A 23,016-nucleotide genomic window follows, 5' to 3' on the forward strand; every position below is an offset into this window, starting at 1 on the left:
AGCTTGAATGGGATACAATGCAACACCCACCATATTCTCCAGACGTGGCACCATCGGATTATTATTTGTTCCGGTCACTCGAAAATTTTTTAGACGGTAAAACCTTCACCTCAAATGAGGAGGTCAAAAACCTCCTCGATCAGTTTTTTGCCAGCAAAGACCAAAAATTTTATGAGCGTGGAATTATGCTACTACCAGAAAGATGGCAAAAGGTGTTGGACCAGAACGGTCAATATATAATTTAATAAAGTATTTGTTTATTATACGAAAACTGTCTTTCATTTCCACAAAAAAAAAACGAAATGACTTTCCGAACAACCATAGATATCCCACCTGAACTGTTGTAGGGCATGCCCTGTTTTGGAATCATAGTACCTAATCCACTTTGAATATCAACATGTTACTTGCAACGTAATTGCACTAACAAAAACGTAAATTTTAATGAGAAATTTGTAGTAGGCCAGTTTGCATTTCCTTATTATTGCTACATAATTTAACGTGTTTGGATTCCGTTTCAGTTGAATTCAGTCTAGAACTGTAGCTAGTTAATCTTCGCGTCTATGTTTAAACGTTCAAACGGAGTGAATTAATTCACAAGTAGGTATAAATATATTATTTAAACGTATTAAATATTCAATTTGAAATGCGGACTGGTCGTAGTTAGCGCGGTTTGTACCGCCGCTTTCATTCTTCCGTGCAAACAGAAACTTATATAAAACCCTTGAAAAAGGAGAGGCCAACAAACACAAATCTACATTGACCACTTTACAATTAAACTTATAAGATGCCTAATACATTACACACTATCCTTTTATTAATTAAGGACGTCTTTAGAGAAAAATTTATAAAAATCGTCATTGCATATGTGAGTTGAGCTGACCATAATGGACAATTTTAATTTGTTTTCCAAAAGTATTTTAAAGGAAAAATTATTTTGGTATGTAGTCCACATTTTTACCAACATCCACGATATAATTCGATAAAGATGCGGCATTTGTCCGTGTTCTTATTTCGTCTGATACAGGCCGCCGTAACTTTTTCGAGCCGTTGGCTAACTTAGTTTAAATTTCCGTACTCTTAAACAAGCACCTATTATAACAAACAACAGAAAAAAATCACTTGCTTCCAAACAAAGTTAAGAAAATAATTTTCAACTTTAATTTCAGTTTCCTTTTGTTGGGGCCTAATTTCATATTTTACGGATTCTTTGCCTACTTTCAAAACGATTCCGCTGTTTTCCTTTGAAGAGCAATTTCTTTCTTCAGTTTTATTATAAACAAGAAAAACTTTTAATAACTCGCCAATTAATATTCTATTCTAGAACCGAACATTTCTTGCTACAACATCTTATTAAATTCGCTACCTACCAACTACATTTTTTATTCTTTTCACTATTTACTTATATCAAAACCTTAAATTAAATCTAACTGTTATCATTATTAATCGGAAAATTATATGTTCGCTATAAATATCAAAATAATACACAACCCCAATCATAAAACATTGTATGTACTAAAAACAGTTATGAAAACTGCAAAAAAGTGGTTATAGCCAGAAATGTAGTTGAGAAAGGTTGCTAAAGGTGTGTTTGGAGGTCGGGACTATACGGGTGCGAAACATACACGGTGGGCGCGGCGGAAAAGAAAAGGTTAGAAGCGTTCGAAATGTCGTGTTACAGGCGATTGATGAGGATACCGTGGATAAAGAAGGTTAGAAATGAAGAGGTTTTAGAAAGAATAGGAGAACAGAGGACTCTATGGAAGTCAATAGGAAATAGATAGATTGGATTACTGTTCGCAAATAGTTAAGGATGTAGGATGTTCTAGTTTTAGGGAAATGCGAAGATTAGCCCAAGATATGAAGGAGTGAAGGTGCGTGTCCAACCAGTCTTAGGACTGACGACCTTATGATGATGTTGCAAATGTTTTAAATACTTTTGTGTAAAGAGTAATTTGAAAAGTTGTAGTTTTGAACATTTTAGTGAGAATAAAGTCGTAGTTATGTAATTCGTAAAGCAAATACATATTGCCGCTTGTACGAAAGTGTGTAGAATGGGAAATAAAAATAAAAGCGCCGAGCACATTGTAAGATCAAGCAACCCTGATTCACGCGAGAATAGCCCAAGGTGGTTAAAGCGCCTCTCCAATGATTTTATCTCCGCGTTCTGGAACTTGATTTATTACATCGTGATGAGAATCACAAAGTTATGTTCTGTAAGGCTACTGTCTCCAGCCTTCCTACCTTAAAGCTACCACCACATTCAAATTAAGAACGATTTCCTTTTCTAGATTAAAGAAAAAGGAATTCCAAGAGAAAATACCCCCCAGAATGTCTCCACCACCGGCTCTATTCTACGAGACCTCGACGTCTCTTTGCACCGTCTTCGAGTTCTTTCATTTTACTAACCTACGAACTGCTACGTACTCTATTAATCGGTTACTTTTGCTCTAACGCATCAATATTAAAACTGCTTTTCTTCTTCCTAACCAATCTCTACAATTTAACAATAAAAAAAAAGGGTAACACTAGACCAAAGGATGGCGTAAAAAAATAAACAAATACTTTTGGTTTTACGGTATGTATTCTTTTTGGAGCGACTGATAAGATTGAAAAGTTCCATTATTCTTCGAAGCTAGAATATTAATAAAGAACTCACAAATGCCGGGGAACGATTCAGCTACCAATCAATTCAGTAAGCACTCGAATTAAATCTCAAAATACAATTAAGATTTTCAATTATTTCGCGTAAGCTTTATCCCACTAATTCAGAGTTCGTTTATCCTAGCAACGGATATTGTGTTTCCTATTAATTTTCAATATTAACATCACGAAACCAACTTTTCCACCTCGTACACAAGTTTACCAGGTAGGTATTAGGTACTCTACATTTAAACTGCAAGACAGTAGGATTAGGAATATCTCTTACTATAGGTACTATACTTGATACGATATAATTTTTTTTTTGGATCGTTATACATATGCATAAGTATGGCCTGATAATAATTAAACATGAGCAATTTGTTTAATGATTAATATATTCTTGGATAAGTGTGTTTATATTCCCTATTTCCCTTGACATTCCTTTTTATAGTAGCAACTGACAACGATTGCCTACATTAATCACGAGCAACTTCATTGCCGAGAATGTACCATTTAATAACGAAAACTGACTGTCTCTTAGCCAATGTATATATATATATATGTTAAATCATACATACATACGTATATATATATATATATATATACATACGTATGTATGTATGATTTAACAGATCAAAATTCTACAATAACCAAACTCGTACACATACACATATACATGCATGCATTCGTATAATCTGACAAACCCCTTTGATTTACATCCGTACATACTTACATACATACATACAAGGTGTTTTGTAAACGTGTCTCTTTTGATAACTTACCCCTATTACCAGTGGCGGCACGTAAAAATCGCATGTAGGAATACAATAAATATTGATCGGCAACTATAAACGAGACCTTGAAGTCGAACTAAAAGGTGAAATTTTTTGATTAATTTATATTTTTGCACCCTATATAGCTTGGGTGTAATAAGGAAACTTTACTGTAAAAACATGGAAATACATAAATAACGTTCAACTACTTTTGTAGTAATTTCTATTCTGGTGTTTAATAAATTATGTTTCCCGTCCATTTTCAATACACTTAACTGTACCTGCAATTGTTTTCCGTTTGATCGAATTGGAAATGATCGGTATGTACATATATTCATATAATATGACAGGTGTGTGAAGTAACCGGTGGGTTTTACCGCCCTCTCGATGTTTGTTTGACTTCGGTCATGGCTACCCTAATAGCAGAGGCTGATAACATGATATTCACTGATGGTATGTACCCATATGTGTACAAGTACAAACACAATATTTACAATAGCTGACTGCGTGCGTACAGGATACACCACTTAACAATGAACAATTTATTAACTAACTAAGAATTACCGAAGCAAGAAATATCTACTGCCCAACATGGGTACCAAAAGTAAACTTAAATAAATAGCCACTGATTTTTTTCAAAATATTCAACCGCAACGAAAAGTTGGTTAACACATTTTTACTTGCGAACAAGCAAGTTAAAAGAATTGTAAATACAAATTTCTGTCTACCACAAAATGCACAATTAGAACACATAGAAACGGCAATCAATTTTAACTGGGGAATTAAAGACATGTTAATGCCTGGATTTAAACAACGTTTTAATGAAAATTTGATAAATGAAAACGACAAAATAATGACGGCATTTTGTCATCAGAGGAACTAGTAAAAGTAAATACCGATGGGGATGTTACATTTTATAAATATTTAATAATTGTACATCCGACAACGAATTGTTGTATCTGAAACTTTAGTCATGCAGTAACCGCTACAGTACAATAGAAATTTATCGAAAATTCTATATTAATGTAATACTGTATGTAGTCGTGGTCTACCATTAATCGGGTGCAAGGTTGGTTAGGGTGGATTTCGTCAATAGGTAGAGGTGTGACAAAATAGTCTAATTGGAAAAGTCTGTTCGTAGGAATGTTCGGAGATGTTCGAGAATGCTTCTGAATGCTCAAGAATGAGTGTGTGGTAATAAGTGGTTCCTATTCAGCAAGTTCATTTCATCGTTTATATCTTATGATTCTTTTAATTCGAATAAAGCGAATGACATGGGACATCTACCAAATCCCAACGGAAATATTTTACTTTTCTCATTTTGGCATTAATGATGGAAATAATGTTTCCCATTTCCCTAAAGCTAGAACACCCCATATCTTTAACTGTGTAATCTAAATCTACCTCCACTCCTCTTAACTCCTGTTTCCGCTTCTAATATGTCACTATCAAGCCCTTCAAGCCTGAGAAAGTGTCCTATCGACCTATCTCGCCTATTTCTTCTGAAAAAAATATTATGTGAATAATTTTCGAGTCATTAATTTTCTCGCATAGATAGAAATTTTGTAAATAATCTGTGGAAAATGGTAGCGCCAAATATTAGGTGCGCAGCACAACAATGTAAATTTATTGTGTTTTTCAACACGTCAATAGAGTAGTAGTAACCCCGCTTGCGTTGTTATTTGTTATGCATTCAGCCCTATCTACATCTGGCAAGGTTTTCGGTCCCAGATCTTTGCACCTCTAGGCAGCAGAGAGCATACAATTCGGGACGTGTTTGCCTTATAATGTATTCTGAAAATCGCACGACAGATGGCAAATATGTAAAAGCTCATCAGGGAACCTTTTCTTCCTACACTGCAATGGAAAAACTAATTAGGTATTCTATGCTGTTCGTTAACTCGAATTTCCTCAACTTTAGCCACACATAGAGATACCCACGTGTCCGCACATTCGCACACTCTATCTATATAATATACTATTTCTAGTTCTCTCGTTCTTTTCAACGCTATATGCTAAGCAGTGGTGAGTTATATATAAAATTGCTAAGGTGAACTGAAAAAGAACTAAGGTAAAAGACCCAGTTATTGACACTGGCCCAGTTTCTGACAATTTTAGGTTTATGTTGAATTAAAAAAAAAAAAGATCTTAAGTGGGTTAATAAATTTTTTAAAAATTAAAATAAATTTATTCTGTACTTAATTAATGACAAGCACAATAATAAAAAATAAGAAAACTTAATAAAAAAAATCTTTAAGTGTGGAGTGACTGCGGAAGCCATTTTTTAGTTATGGTCTAAGCAAATTACGGAAGCGCGTTCGACGATTCAATCAGTGAAATAATCATTATATAAGTATAAAAATATAATAAAATATATATAAATTGTTTAATAATGAACTATTATTTAGTCTAAAAAATCAATATATCATATTAAATAAAGCTTTATTAATAAAATATAAGTGTCAATAACTAGGCTCAATTTTATAGGTATGTCGCAGTTATTGACACTCACATTCTTACCTCTTACTCAGGAGGTTATTTGTTTGTTGACATCCATAAAATGTTTCAAAATTTGTATTTATTATGATTATTATGATTTGATATACTATTTTCTGTAATTACAGCGATAAATATTCATTTAATATTTTTGTGAATAAACTAAACATTATATTCACTGTTATAAATAATTCTTTCAAATACGAAAATGATTGTTGTAAAAGAAATTTCATCTTTGTTAGTGTTAAAATGATTATTACTATGATAATTTTTACTTTCAATTGAATTATAAATTTTATTGATGATACAAATACATATTTTTGTTTGTTATTTTCAGGAGTTAATTATTTTTGTTAAAAATAACAATATCTTACTTATAATAAATATTTAATTTATCTTTAATGAATACTTAATTACTTATAGTTTATTTAAACTTGATAATACATAATTTAACCGAGAGAGAATCATTACCAAATATGAGTGTCAGAAACTAGGCCGATGGCAGTGTCAGAAACTACAACACAAGAAATTTTAAGTGTCAGAAACTGGGTCTTCAAACATCACTTTTTAAATCATTAATTAAAATTACTAATTCGCTTCAAATAATTATATCGCGTATATGAGTTTTTCTAGAAACTCTGAACTTGTTTATAGTATAAAAATTATTTATTCTAATTAAATATTATTTTAGTTATCGTAATATAATCTCAGCTGTCACTCTTAGAGTGTCAGAAATTGGGCCTTTTACCTTACTCCTTTTTTCGGTACTTACACACATAATTAGCTTGTGTAAATACTTTTTATCTCAAATCTCAATCGATCTCGTAATACCTAACAACCGAGCAATGTTTCCGTACGATAATGTACTTACATAATAATAATGAAAAAATTGCAGTGAAGAATATTATGTTTGGAAAGTAAACTTTATATGAACCACCCCAAGCCGCCACTGCCATATGTAAAAATATTGCCACCTTTAAAACAAATAAACGCTTGCAACATTTTATTATCCAGGCGAAAAATTTTATTGTTTATTCGAGCGTCACTTGATTTCCGTAACAGTGTCGTCTATGTGTGTAGATATTTATAACATATGTGTCAAAATGTAGTAAAATGTATACTTCAATGGGTTGAGTTCAGTGCACAAATTGTAAGATATGACTCTACATACATTTCATTATCGGAAGATCACGCAGCACTGAGTTTCGATGTTCGCAGACATTTCTTCATTACCCCACAGTAATATTCTGTCGCAGGGAAGCGCGTCTACAACCTAATCAGTGTTATTTATAATGGATTCACGTTGTGAGGCTGATGCTACGTCACTTATGATTTACATCATCGATTCCGTTTGAAAATAGCGAATCTCACCAGTCAGAAAAGTAAGTAGACAATGAATTGCGAAAATTTTCACGTACAGAGAAAATTCAAAGAGCCCAGAGTACAGACACAACAAAACAAATTCGACTCGCGCTTTGATGATTTCGTACACTTTAATTATGAGTGGGCCACATATACATATATATGTTGAAAGTTCTCCCCTTTACCCTGATTGTTAACAAAACCGAATAGATATAATATAAAATTCAAAATCGTACGTATTCAACTTTAGCCCAAGAAGAGCTTGATATTCAAACTTGATAGCTATGATCTAGGATTGATTATGATCTTTGGGTAACAACACTTTATGCCCTCAAACATGGGATAAACGAAAGCATTACCGTTTACTTTATAATTCTCTAATTGTCAGTTGTGACAACTGAGAAATAGGAACGTAATCATTCTACACACAATGGGAAAAAAATAATTTCCTGCTGTTAGAGGTTCCTTCATGGCAAATTTTAACATTTCACATAATGGAGAAGATAGATCGATGAATGAAATAAACAGTAAGGATTTTTGAAGTGGATCTCGTTGAAATTTAGAAGAAGAACAGAAGCCAATAAATCATGTGAGCCAAACTGTAATTAATCTACCTTATCTGAATTCTAAAAGATGCGAAAAGGATCGAATCGAAGTGACAAGTGTTAAGGCTAAAGGCTCAGAGACAGATAGTGTGATTTATCGCCATTTTAGCTGGATTTAGATGGAACAGACCACGCGGGACAAATCCGCACTGATGGAACTATTATCGCTGCTAAGCCCACCTCTTCCATACGTTACGTCTGCTTGCAATCGCTCATCATTATGACAACAATCGATAGGAAACGGTCGTAATTACAACTGTATGCAAACACACCGCTAAAGGACATTTCTATCGCTAGCGCAGCAATGAAAAAAAAATCTAAAATCAAATATTTTTCATGCAAATTTAAAAACCAACAACAACAACAAAACAATATGTTTGAACTGAATCATCATCAGAATCTTCAATCACAACATATCATTTTTAACCGAATGTCAAAATTAAAGTTGAAACGAAAAAAATGTTATCTTACGTAATGTAAAAAATAAAGGGTGAAACATTTTTTTATTTAGAAGAAGCTTTTATAAGGGATCCACGATAGTTTCTAACCAATATTAATTTGAAATTATTTTTTCGATATTTTATTTACCCACTACAAACTACCTCAAATTAATGAGGAAAAATTGTTGCTGTGTCGCACCCCCGCCGGGAATCGAACCCGGGACCTTTGGATTTACGCACCAATGTTCTACCACTAAACTACGAGAGGTGACAACAGCAACCACGACCAACCGACCTACAAGGTTAACGATCCGTCGATTTTTTATTAACTAACCATTAATAAAATAAATAAAAAAAAATAAATAAATCTTTTATTATATTAAAAAAAAAATTAAGATGAACTGCTTTATCATGTTTGATAATTCGCTTATTCGCATTAATATATGTAAATGAAACGATCGATAATGCGTTGTGGTGTATAAGGTGTGCTTTCTGTCCACTTTTATCGAAGCTGACGGTATAGGTATTTCTGATTCTTGCATGTAGGAAGAGGGAATTTGGTATCTGGTATAGAAGAGCAGAAAGCACTAGAGCAGGGTGAAGCAGTTCGCTGACAGACGCTCGAACGAATGAATCATAAGCCACATCTGTTGCATTCGGCAATAATCCAACTACCACTGTCTACAGTAATTTATGGCATAAATGCTATGAGCATTATTAGATATTCCTGAATTTCATTTACCTACAAATGCTGTAATTAATTACCATTCGATTTGCAGTTGTTTAGGGTGGATACCATTGTTCGTCCAACGTATCGTGTACAAGTCATGTGGCTGTTTCACAATTTTACATACATATTGAACACCAATTCAACATAGAAATAAATCCATGTAGTATCGTCTGCCTTGCAGCTAGAGCACAAAACAACGATAAATGGCTTTGCTATACTACAACGCCCCGGAGTTCATCAGTCAATATTAACGAAAAAACCACGCTGACAAGGTACAAACTAAAAAAATTGTAATCATCCCTTAAAAAAACCATTAGCCTTCGCAAATCCCTAGCTACGAAATGGCCACCGCCAAAATATAAATGAATGATCACAATACACACCTGTAGCACGTCAGTTATTACCAAAATTACCAGTCTGAATGCCACCACATACATTCAGTGTGTATCTATTATTTCTATTTTCAGTCTATTTTTCCCAAATTATGTGCAGGCTTTTGTACCTATTATTGTACACTAATAGTGTTGAGGATCTTTCTATTAATTCTTCATGCTTTTTGGAAAATTAAATCTCTAGTAAAAACTAAAAATGCTTATTAATAAATGAATAAACGATGTATCACCAACAGGTTTGATATATGTATGAGGTTAATACCAAAAAAAAAAAAAGAATTTTAATCCGAACGAACAACGCCCTTTCGGAATCAAAAATTGATCAATCGCATATATATATGTAGTGGGTACATGAATTTAATTTGTTTTATGATTGATATTAAACAATCTATAACGACTGTCAGCCGGGCTCTGGTAGAACGAATGTTACCAATGTATTTTTGGAAAATCTATTAACCGAATAACTGCAGATACCTACTGATGATGTGTTCTGTTATATCTGAAATAGTGTTTTGTACTGTCCGCACAGTTGTGGTAAGTGCATGACCATTTATGCAAATTGTAATAACGACGCAATACGCAAATTAAAATAACTTCACAACAAGGAAAATCCATCCGGTTTTACAGCGCACGGCATTAATAACGGTAACGATTCTGATTTATTACTAATAAATTCTAAATGTGTAAATGCGTTTATTTATAGATTACACAAAATGACCATCCAAATCTTCATTTCGTTTCAGTAATTTTCAACTGATTAACAGCCGTAACTACCAACAATTCCTTATAATTCATCGATTTGCTTTTCTCTATGAAAATCAGCAACCACCTACGTATATGATTCTAGTTGCGCATCACACCATATCAACCACCAAAAGAATGTAACAAATGGTATAAATGTATGTATATTTAGGTCATTTATCTACCATTGTCATTTGCTTTTTTCGTTTAATTATATGATTAATTTTATAACATGCAAATAAAACTAACCAGATATGTGATATTGTCTCAAATTTAAATCTTTCCCGAAGCAAAATAATTAAAATGATTTACTGCATTTATTTGTTTAATGTGAAATTGTTCATCACATTTATTAAATTTTATCGCTCATTTATTGTAATGTGGAAATGATTTAAACTAATGTCAGAGTGAGATATTAGGAATTCTAAGAGCCGTTTTCAAATGATTCCATATTGAACAGCTTTCTATATATGTAACATACATGGTAATTTATCAATTTTCCATCTAGAAATACAACAGCTATGACGTTCTTTAAAGTATTAGAATTAATATGTTTAAGCTAGAAAATTAGAGACTTTAGTTTCATCCTGATAATCCTGATCAGAACTATTAATCAAATTATTATATTTTCGATGATCATTGATACGCACTAATGCAAAGCTGCAGGGAAAAGCTTGTAGAAAATAAAATACATGGAGTGGGATTACTATTGCTTTACAGTTTAGTATGGTTGTACTCCTACTGTAGCTACTGCTTTTTATAACAAACGACACAATGTTACTAGGTCATCAAAATAAAAAAACGGTTCTGTAGCTGATGCCTGCATGCATGTATACCGTTACTGCGGCCAATTAAAGTATTTTTCGCAGTTGTGAGTGTTTTATAATACATATGTGACATGTTGTTAAAAAACGAAAATTTCAATCGCAAATTGTAAACTTCACCGATAAAATCTTTTGCGAATTTGCTGTTTTAAATTGGACCTTTTCTGATACAGGAAAATTATTACATGTCACTTCCCCATAGGATCACATAAAATCCACTGCGTGAAATATATGACATGAAAGCGGTAGCTTCTGTCTAATAAAAATGTAAATATGTTAGTAACAGCTACTTTTGTAAAACTCTGATTTTCCCCTACTATGGGGGAGTATGTAGGTATTGGCATATTTCAAACAGCCCTAACTTCTATACGTACGGAAGAACAAGGGGCAGTTCTGAATCATCCCTCGTATGCTACGTTTATCCCTGTTCTAGAGGGTGATTGAACATTCTGCAACATATTACTTATAATGCATGTAAATATTAACTGAAGGAATTACAGTCACAATTTCCAAATAGATTTTTGTATAGGTACTAAAATACGAAGGCGTCACACATACTCTTTTTTTGAATTTCAAGTTGAGTTTTGAGTTACTCAAAAGTATAAGAATATAGGCTTTCACTGCCGCAATCTGTGGTATAGTAAAATTATAATAGGTTAGGTACAGACGTTTCGTTGACAACTGTGACTAAAATCGTCACGTTGTGAAGATGTCCAATTGCCGACAAAACAGTTCGTTTAGAACGTTGCAAGTGGAAATTTCAAAAGAAAATTTTGTTTGGCCCTTGTACGCCTTCGTACTTTAGATCTATTTCTGAAGTCAGAAGTAAGAAGCAGAGAACTTCCCATCAATTTAGCGTTAATGATGGGATGATATATGTGACAGTATCAGAGAGAAAGAAGGGAAAAAATGTTTAATCACAGTACCATTAAATGACTGGTGCAGCCATGAAATGTACGGATTAACATAGTAAATGGATGAATCGTAAGGAAAAGGGAAAGAGAAAAGAAGATAAAGCCAATGCGCGCGTTATTTATTCTTATCGGACCATCTCACAGTATCGAAAAGATCCCCTATTGTGTGAAAGTTCGGAACAGATCCAACTTTCTAAAGTTTTTAGCTTATCTAGGATTTTAAACTTTTAAATATGACGAAAATTTCCTCCGCAAAAATTGTCGTCAATTTTTCTTTTGCTCTTCAATCTGAATTAACATTACTATGTAAGTAATGTAACACATTAGAATATATATATATTATATTATACAGGGTGTCCCAAAACATGGTGCAAAGCGGAAATGTTCGTGTTTCGTACTACATTCGATTGATATTATTATAAATTTAATTATAAAAACAAAACGTTTCTCAATTTTTATGAAAGTTACGCATAACAAAAAGTATTGCCAAATAAAGTGGATTTGCTATGATCTAAAAAAAAATTGGGTATTCAAAAAAGGATTTATTTTATTTTTTAGTGTTGACATTCCAGACAGACCATGTGATCCTTTACCCTAATTTTGCCTGTCATTATTTCCTGAAACACCCTATACGTGCACATAATATAATCGAGGGAAACAAAATAGATAAATTTCCTACATTTTTCCTCAGTTAAATTTCCCACAGATTTTCATTTTCAACCATTTGGAAATTTAGTTTTTTATATGTACAACGACTTAATGGTATGATATATCGTTGACTATATTTTCTATTGTTGTATTATATTGTAAAATTACCATCAACTACTTTGTAAAATCTAACAGAAGCAATCTTCCATTTAATCTAATAGTCCTAGTTATCGTTTTAAATTAACAAAGTGTATAAAGTTTATACACTAACTAAACACCATTTGCAAATGAAATTTAATTATTTGTTTCTTAAAAAAAAATGTAAAAATGTTGTTTCGAACCTCGGATTCATTCAAACGCATTTTCGCTAATAGGCAGGTATTTATATTTCCGTTTTCAAAATTGTTTTATAAATTGCTGAAAATTAGTTATTGCGCTAATTGAAGTTTCTTTAAAGCACAAAGCTTTTAATAAAAGTATACGAGTACCTAGCAGTTAATTGTAAATTACTGCTCTAGCGAACTAGAACTTTAATGAATGAAACGTTTTACTACTCGTATAGATGTATACAAGTTCATTCATAAACACAGCTTTATAGAGAAATACAGAAGAGAGTACGACCCGGCAGGGAATAACGGGAACTACTTCATAAGATGTAACAAACAATTAACTATAAAATAACTAAGAAATATTATAGGAGATATTTCTGTTTAGTAAAACTTTTACCAACGAGTTTTTTTTTTTTTTAATTTCATTTAATTAAAAGTTGGACAAAAAACTTACCATTAGACACAACTGCTGTAGAAAAAACTGGTACAAGTAAGTTTAGAACTGCATACAGCGCTGATAAGTTAAAATAGTCTCTGTGGGATAATTTAGTAAAAAACATTACTTGTTATGTAAATTAACCAGTTAATGTTACAACGTTAAGCGCGAAAGTCAGTGTGCGCGACTACTCCAATGTTTGAAGGCAGATGTGACCACGAGTCTTTGACAAGTTATCGCGTAATTTAGCGCGCTTGTAAGGACAATGCGCTGCAGGATGGTCGAACTCTAAGGATCGAAGGATACTGATAAGAGTTTTGGCATCTAGCAGCCGATGCGGAACTCATGCGCGTAACTCAGACCTGGAGTCTAGGTTAACCAATGAAAAACCACAAGCTTATTCCTACAAACCAATAGGAATTTATAAAGAAGTAATATGGGAGGACCTAGATCGTGTAAGATTGTAATTAGAATTGTAAAATCAAAGTATGAAAACATTCCGACAAGTTCAAACAACAACGACCCGCTTTTCTCATGTCTAAATTCAAAAATTGAACTTCGAAGTTTCACAAGTACTGTATCTTACTGTACCCATTCCGACCGTTACCCTACCTGTAGGTACTTTTTTATCAGTCACATACTTAAATAATTTACAATTACAAATAATTATATTTTTCAGGAGTATTTAGACCTTATTTCATATTTGCTAGTAAAAATCTTCCATAATCAATTAAAAGTAAACAAATGTATAATTATGAAGTATACCTATCTATCATTATCATCCGCATTCAATGATACGCTTATTATTTTTTTTTTTTTTTTGGTTATCACTCATCGAATGCACTTACACTTTCTCTAATACAAAGCAATCGAAACATCGACTGCATAATTGTGAAGTTTGTTGTATGCCAATGCAGTTTTCAATTGAAAAATACAATGGCTTCCAGGCCATACACACAATGAAAACAAAATTTCAATAACCTTTATTTACATCAAGGTAGACGATGAAATGAAAATTTATTGTATTTCACAATGAATACTACCTGCACAGTACACAAACACTGGGCCAGAACTATTGTCCAAACAGAACAATTTCAAGTTTGTGAATTTCACTTTTAGCTTTATAATATCCTTTTAAGAAGGCACCCACGCCGGGTTCATAAAATTTTTGTGAAAATCTGCTGATATGAACTTAATCCATTTTTTTAAAAGTTTTTATTTGAAGTTTTCAGTTAAAACAAAAAAAAACGAGAATCTTAAAATTATTACATTCATTTAGGTATTTTGGTTCTTCAGACCCAAAATGCGAAAATAGTTCAAAATATCCCATTCAATGATTGTAATAATGGTCACATAGAAAAAAATGATAAATAAATAATAGAATACTTTAGCTGTTAGAAGAGACATTTTTTTTGGCTTTTTCGTTTTTTTCTGAAAAAGACATTTCAAATAATAAGTAAGTGATTGAATTTGCTTAATCTAATCAGTCGATTGTACATCTATCATTCGGTATATTCGGTGGTGAAGTTGTACTACGTGTGTATGATAGAAAACACAAAGCAATTCCGAGCGCGCAATACCAAATAATCCGTCAGCTCCTTTCAAACTTCAGTCGTCTTGCTTTGGCCTTGTCAGATTCTATTTTCCAGAAAACGAGATCTTTTCCATTATTTAAGAAGAATGTCGCGAAATGTCATTATATGTTACACAACGAACGTGTGAACTGACTGAAAGAAGTACAAAACATAATATCAATGGTAATATTATTGGTAAACTTTTCGGCGATGATACGAAACAACACGGTGATAAGATAAGAAAAAGAGAAACGGTCTGCAACATCCCAATGTACATTTAATAAAAACGCTCCAACTAATGTAAAAGTTAAGCGTTTTCGTCAAATTATGCACATGGATTATTATTTCAAAGCTATTTGAACTTGGCGAATAAATAAACAGCTCCGATGCAGATGCGACTGGGCTTGTAATGTCTATTTAGAAACAAAACCATTTTCAAATAAACAGTGAAATTACAAGGAAGAACTTTCACAATATATTTTAAAGTAAAGCAAATAAACGGTTTAAACAAAAGCAAACTATGGCGTACACAAAAAGAACAATTTTTTGAAGTATTACATCCCCGTTGTCTGTTTAAGATTGTTTACATTCGCTTTTTTTTTTTAACAGAACGAAGTCCCACACCCATAAGACATTCGTTAACGACAGACTGAAATTAAAAAGTACTTTTATTACTATCAATCCCTTTACAATCAGGCGTAATTTGCAGCAGCTGATTTCAGGCAATTTTATTTTATTTTAGTCATTTATAATTCGAGACTTTCATGTCATAAAAGTATCCAAAAAATTAAATTATTTCAACTTGAAACTGACGATAAAATCAAAGAAATTATCATTATTATATGTATGATAAAAGTTTATTGAAAGAATTTCAATACATAATGCACTGTGTATTTTACGTTTTAATTTTGATATAGTACTTGAGAAAGTACATGTAAAATCAACATCAATCATTTTATATCAAAGTATTTACAACCCCATCTTATTTCTGATCTTTTACACATTGTATAGGGTTGTTCGGAAAGTCATTTCGTTTTTTCCCGACAGAGGATGTAATTGTATTCTTTTGCACCCAACTTCACATTTAAGCCGTATAATTTTTATATGCTTTGAGAGCTCATATAGCAAGGCTTGTGTGTGAAAAATTCCAATTAATTCTACGCAGTAGTTTTTGGTTGGTGCCCTTTTAAATATGGAGAGCGGCTCAAACCATTTCCAAAGCCGATATTCACCAAAAAAAGGTGATGCTGTCTGTTTGGTGGGATTTTAAAGGAATCGTTTTTTTTGAGTTTTTACCGGATAACACAACGATTAATTCGGAAGTCTACTGTCATCAGCTGGACAAACTGAATGATGCACTTCAACAGAAAAGGTCAGAACTAATCAACAGGAAAGGTGTAGTGTTTCACCAAGACAACGCGAGACCTCACACAAGTTTGGTGACTCGCCAAAAGCTTTTACAGCTTGAATGGGATACAATGCTACACCCACCATATTCTCCAGACCTGGCACCATCGGATTATTATTTGTTCCGGTCAGTCCAAAATTTTTTAGACGGTAAAACCTTCACCTCAAATGAGGAGGTCAAAAACCTCCTCGATCAGTTTTTTGCCAGCAAAGACCAAAAATTTTATGAGCGTGGAATTATGCTACTACCAGAAAGATGGCAAAAGGTGTTGGACCAGAACGGTCAATATATAATTTAATAAAGTATTTGTTTATTATACGAAAACTGTCTTTCATTTCCACAAAAAAAACGAAATGACTTTCCGAACAACCCTATAATAAATGGAATCCATAGTTTCTTTAGCTTTGGGTTCATCTTATAAGTGAAGTTTTTTGAATCGTTTTCTAAGAATTTTGGATTATATGCATTTATTAGCACACCACAATATCTTGTAGTTTTCAGTTTTATACAGCTGGCGTATATCAATTCGATATTGTTTTGGGGGCTGTTTTGTTGTAATTCATAAAATTTCATAGTTCCTTGCTAAAAGTACGATAAGTGGTGATTTGGCAGGTCCTGATATCAATTTGGAACTTCAAAATTCCATGGACCATAACATTGAACCCGGAAAAAAATATCGATCCAATATTTTAGATTATCCATATCCAATTCTAATTCCTTCAATGGCCAATGTGAGCAACTTTCATTCATCATTTTATATAATGTCTGATCGGTGATACTAGCAAAACTTTTAACGGCAAAAATGTATTTTCCATTTTACAAATAGAAAATACATTTGGAAAAGTATCTTAAATGAAATACAAAATGCTTTTCTGAAAAAAGTATTTAAATGCAAGATAGGTATTTTTTATTTTGTATTTGCACTTTAAATGGAAGTATTTCAAATAAATCACATAGGTGACTACATGGATAGTGTTAAGAAATTTATTTTTAAGGGGATATGGACTATTGTGGTGTGATACTAATAACAGGAAAAAGTGTAAAGTTCGAAATGGATTTAAAAGTAAGTGACGTATTTTCAAATAGAAAATCTGCGTTATTTTTTTGAATTATAAAAAACGTCACATTACGAAACACACCGGGTGTAGTAAATAAATAAAAAGTTGTAATGAAGATTTGGTCGTATTTTACAATAAAGAAGCCCAGGAAAACCACTTACATTTTGTACAGATCATAATAAGTTTTTTTACAAAATGGAAATGTAATGGTAAATAAATATTTGAAAGAAGGGTACAATAATTAAGCTGTCAAATGCGATGCTTGTCAAAAAATAAAAACGGAAAAAAGTCCCGAACTTTCCTTTTTGCTGAATTGATCGGTAACGGCATTTTCCAAGATAAGTTAACTTCATGTACTGATTGGGCCGGAAATTGGAGTGTCTCGTCTCCTAATAAACTGACGTAGTCGGCTATACTACGAGGGTGGATTGATAAGTTTCCGGCCTAACCAAGAGATGACGCCACTAGGCCTACCTTGAGGTGACATTCTATAGTACCATCCTTGGATAGCTTGTAGCTATAGTTTCAGCCCGATCTCCTTGCTAGTGTAGGTTTGACAGCACGCTGAACAAGACGCCTCTGTGGTTTTCGTAAAAATGGAAAAGCAGGAAAATCGTGCTGTCATCAAATACTTTTATTTGAAGGGGTTAACGCCGAAGGAAATTAAAAAAGAGATGGACTCAACACTGGGGACATCCTCCCCGTCATATTCAACCGTTAAGCAGTGGGTTTCCGAGTTTAAAAAGGGTCGTGTGAGCACCTCTGATGGGCCTCGCTCAGGACGCCCCGTTGAGGTCACAACTCCAGATATGATCGAAAAAATTCATCAAATAGTGCTGGGAGACCGCAGATTGAAAGTGCGTGAGATAGCTGAGACCTGTAAGATGTCATATGAACGTGTGCAACATATTTTGCACCAACATTTGCATATGGAAAAGCTCTGTGCAAGATGGGTGCCGCGTTTGCTAACAGTCGACCAAAAATTGATTCGAAAAAACATTTCTACCGCAAATTTGTCATTGTATAAGCGTAATCCAAGCGAATTTTTGCGTCGATTCGTAACCGTTGACGAAACGTGGGTCCACCACTACACTCCTGAAACCAAAGAACAGTCTAAACAGTGGATTGGACCAGGGGAACCAACTCCAAAGAAGGCAAAAACAATTTTTTCGGCGAACAAGGTTATGGCTACTGTTTTTTGGGATGCAAGAGGTATTATATACATTGATTACCTTGCAAAGGGTAATACTATCACTGGTCAATACTACGCAGACTTATTGCAACGTTTGAGCCACGAGGTGAAAATTAAACGACCTCATCTGGCGAAGAAAAAAATCTTGTTTCATCACGATAACGCACCAGCGCACACGTCAATCGTTGCGACGGCTAAAATCAACGATCTAAAGTTTGAATTGATGCCGCACCCTCCTTACTCTCCAGACCTAGCCCCGAGTGACTATTTTCTGTTCCCTAATCTCAAAAAATGGCTTGGCGGTAAGAGATTTGCGGACAATGAAGAAGTAATCGAAGCTGTAAATGGTTATTTTGAGGAGCTTGACGAATCAGTCTATAGAGATGGCATTAATAGACTGGAACACCGCTATGAGAAATGTATCAGCCTTGGAGGAGATTATGTTGAGAAATAAAAAAAAAAAATTTTTAAAAACCTTGTTTTTCTTGGTCAGGCCGGAAACTTATCAATCCACCCTCGTATACTTGTCTGAAAATGCCAGAATTTCTATCGCCGCACCATCAATCAACCATTTTACCAAAATTGTTTCGCCATATTTTTACGGGCATTCTAACTAGGTACCACATAAATTACATAGATAAATTGCATTGACGTAACTACTAGTGGTGACGATGGGGATTGGATACACTAGAAAAAAACGCATCAACTCTTGCATAAATTTATTTTGACTTAGAATCTTTCGAATACTCGAGTCCTCGATACTTATTAATTCATTTTATTTCTTCGGTGATTCCAATTCATGCTTGCTAATAAAACTAAAATAGACACAAAATAGTCTAGAATAATTTGTTTTCTTTGATAAATATCAAATTAATAAAGCGACGGTGTAAGACTTAAAGGAGGACCTTTGGTAAAATGGATTTTTAATTTTAAAATATTCATTGGCAGGATCCAATTTCGGTTCCACCGTTGCTTATCCTTTTGCAAATCTAACTAACTGCGGTGTAAACTAACATTATACGTGACTATACGTTTCATTGGCTTCGTACCTGATCAACTTTTGCATATCTTATCATCTATTTTCTTAAGAAATAACCGAGCCACTTTAAATATGGGGTTAGTTTTGTACCAGAAGACCAATATTGGAAACAATCATTATGATTTTGAATTCATTAAAAAAAAAGTAATTATTTATTCCTAACAGAATGAATGATGCGGCGTTATGTGTTAAAAATACTATGGATAAATATTTTAGAAATAAGATATTAGTAAGAGTAGAAGAACAGATGGCTATACCTTCTCAAGCATGAAGGGCTAGTTAGACACATATTAGAAACAGAAGCAGGAGTTAAGAGGGGTAGAGGTAGACGTAGACTAGATTATGAATGGTTTAAGTTTTTAGGTAATGCAAAGATTGGCTTAAGAAAGAAATAAGTGTTGATAATCATGAATAGATACAAAAGCTTAACGATCAATTATTAATGCTTGTTCACTTTATTATTAACTTTTTCTTGGTTAAAACATTATTTAGTTCCCTGGAAATAAAAATAATGCTGAAGGAAATTGTCATACGTTATCGTTATCGGGATCAAATACTTAGGCTTGATCGCACTAATTATAATATAGTGTAACGGGCGCACATTAACTGGCCCCCGCAATCGATCTCGATTATAGTACCTACTTACTGTATGTCATTGCGAAAATTATTTGTTATCTACCTACTGTCTAAAAAATAGTATTATAAAAACGTGATATAAATATTATTGTCGCTAATGGCTGAAATAATAAAAAAGTATTCGGATTGCAGTTTGAACGTAGGGACGAATTGATGTGAAGCCTCATCATCATAACCACACCACAAACGGTTACCCTAAAAAGAATTGGGATATAAGCAGAACGCCATCATCCCTCGGTTAAGCTTAACCCTTACCCCGCAACTGCACTGGACTTTAGACAAGCCATTAATATAAATTAGCGTTCAAACGTCACTTTACCTCCATCCATTCATTCGGTTATTAGAAAATTGCTTTGTTTCCATACACTACCTGATCTGAAAACCGTGTTCAGCTTATCTATTCAATATACGGTCAATAAAGCAATTATAATTAGAATATATTGATTTGTCAAAAATGTTTTCAATAGAAATGACTTGAATAATTTTCAATGAAACAAAAATTCCAAACCTGAAAACTACACAATAAACGAGCTCGATTTGGAAGAACGATTACAAAGAACGCTACACAAATATTCCATTTATTTATTAATCGATTTATTATTAAATCCTGCTATTGCTTCTGTGTACAATATCACCTGCAGGACAAGCATACATTTTCTCTGAAATATCGTCCTACAGTCATAAACAAACAACTGCCAAAACCCTTAATTATCTTGAATAAGAAACAAACTTAATAATCCCATGCACTTCTTCAATAAAGATAAGCAAAATTATATACAAAAGAAATTATTAGTGCTGTCAGCACAGGGTAAAGTGTTATTACGTAGTTAGTATCAGCAATTTATTATCCTGAAGTGTACGATGTGTTGCATACATATTTATAAACAGTTACTTTAAATTTATTTTTTAACACAAAGAAAGTTATTAAACAAATTGATCACAAAGGTGAATTTCGACCACTCGAAGCAATGGTGCAGTTTCGAGCTCACAGTAACTGATAGGGGGGAAGAACTAGTAATATTTAGAAGAAAGACTTAACCTTAAATTAAAGCAGGTATTCAATGGCGACATCTTTTGAAACGAATTCCAATCCAAAGCTACAACTCTCTCAGTTATTTGTTTGATTTCTAAAGTTACCCCAAAAGAACCAAACGTACACAAACAGATAAAAACATTTTATTAAGGTAGCATGTTATACACATATCAGTTTCATTTGTGTGTGATTACCAGGAAAACGTTTCAAAGTAACAAAATTCTCTACAGCTGTTTTATGATGCCAAAGGGATGGTACATATACATTTAATTCGATCAGAACCAATTAGTTGCAGTAAAATTAAAATGCTAATAAAACTGCACTAAACACAATAATAGTTTTAAAACTCGGTTATTCTCGTAATAAACGATAAATTTTGAAGACTTCAGTTTTCTAGGATAGATGTAGGTGCTCTTCCAGCGTTTTTATTTGCTTTGTCCCACTTGTCGTCTAGACAGTTAGTTTCAGACGATTGCAATTCCTGCTTGAAATGAAATCTCATTCCTATACCGTCTGAACTTTCGACTTTTTAAAATCTGGTCGATACTTAACAACTTTTAACATTGTTTACTAATATCAATTGAAAAAGTTTTTAAAGTTTTCCCAATCATTTTTCAAAATGCTCACCGGCATTACACGTCCCATGACAGTTTTAACTTTAAAAAGAATATATANTAATCGCAAACGTTAACTGCAGGAAGGACGAAAGTCAAACTAATCAGTCTAGATGATAAATAAACAAAAAGAAACCGTTTTATAAATATCACTTGCATGTTTTGTAGCGTATAAATGTTAAATTTTATGAAACAGAAGTAAGCACACCCCTTCACACATCCTTAACGAGAGACAAGAAAGGACGAACGTAATTCTAACCTTTGATAGCAAGAGAGAAGAAATAACGACAGTGGAAACGACCTAGAAGTTTAATTTTGTTCAAGATTTCATCACAATAAATCTCGTGCAATTGTAGCTGCTTCGACAGAATTTTCTTTTTACTAAGTGTGTGTTCGTCGAAAGGAAAGTTTTAGCATTAGCTTTAATGAGAACACTTTAATACATCCCCATAAATATTAACCGAAAGCTTAACCGATAAGCCAAATAGTGCGAACATTACATAACGGAAAGCTCGCATAATGTGAACAGCATTATGCAACTATGCTAGACCACCTTACACAGTGAACAAACCAAAACCTTCGCTTATAGAAACGAATGTACATTGACATGAAAAATAATATTTCACCATTGCTGTAAATCCTAAATATATTTAGTCGTATCACCGATTTCTTTTTCTAAAAATGATATTTTATTACTATTTTATGTATTTGTTGTTGCTGTCTTTGAATGAGTATGTACCTGTTAGTATTTTATATTTCTACTAGTTTTTACCCGTGGCTTAGTCGACTACATAAAACTAATTATCCTTAAGTGCGTGTCAAAAATCATCGATTGGTCACATAAAACTAATTTTTTATCCCTCGGGAACAGTATTTTTCTGTATAAAAGATACACTATGTCCTTTACTGTAGCCCTGACAATATGTGTACAAAATTTCATGATGATCGGTTGAGGAATCAAGGCGTCAAATAGTAACAAACAAATTTACATTCCCATTTATAATATAAGTCTAACATTGGTTAACGTGAACAAACCATTATTGTGAACGGTTGTTGTTCTTCTTATCGGTTCACACTATCGAGTGTTTCTGCATTGTGAAATATTGGACCTTTTCCAGAATTTATGTAGCTT

The 23,016-nt window shown here is 33.1% G+C and overlaps 1 protein-coding gene across 5 annotated transcripts in view; it reads right to left on the bottom strand.

Moving 5' to 3' along the window:
- LOC108741299 (neurotrimin-like) overlaps positions 1 to 13,719 on the bottom strand; it is a 78,881-nt gene extending 65,162 nt beyond the window's left edge. The window contains exon 1 of one of the 5 annotated variants that reach the window (XM_025976176.1): positions 13,349 to 13,719. In XM_025976176.1, the coding sequence (XP_025831961.1) occupies positions 13,349 to 13,454 (106 nt within the window). In that variant the 5' untranslated portion in view covers positions 13,455 to 13,719. Of the gene's footprint in view, positions 1 to 5,154; positions 5,257 to 7,080; positions 8,290 to 13,348 lie in introns of those variants that run through there. The other 4 variants (XM_025976172.1, XM_025976174.1, XM_025976173.1 and 1 more) reach the window with 4 other exon arrangements.
- Between the last annotated feature and the right edge of the window lie 9,297 nt (positions 13,720 to 23,016).

This window comes from Agrilus planipennis, unplaced genomic scaffold, assembly GCF_000699045.2.
Source record: "Agrilus planipennis isolate EAB-ADULT unplaced genomic scaffold, Apla_2.0 scaffold199, whole genome shotgun sequence".
Classification (NCBI taxonomy): Eukaryota; Metazoa; Arthropoda; class Insecta; order Coleoptera; family Buprestidae; genus Agrilus; species Agrilus planipennis.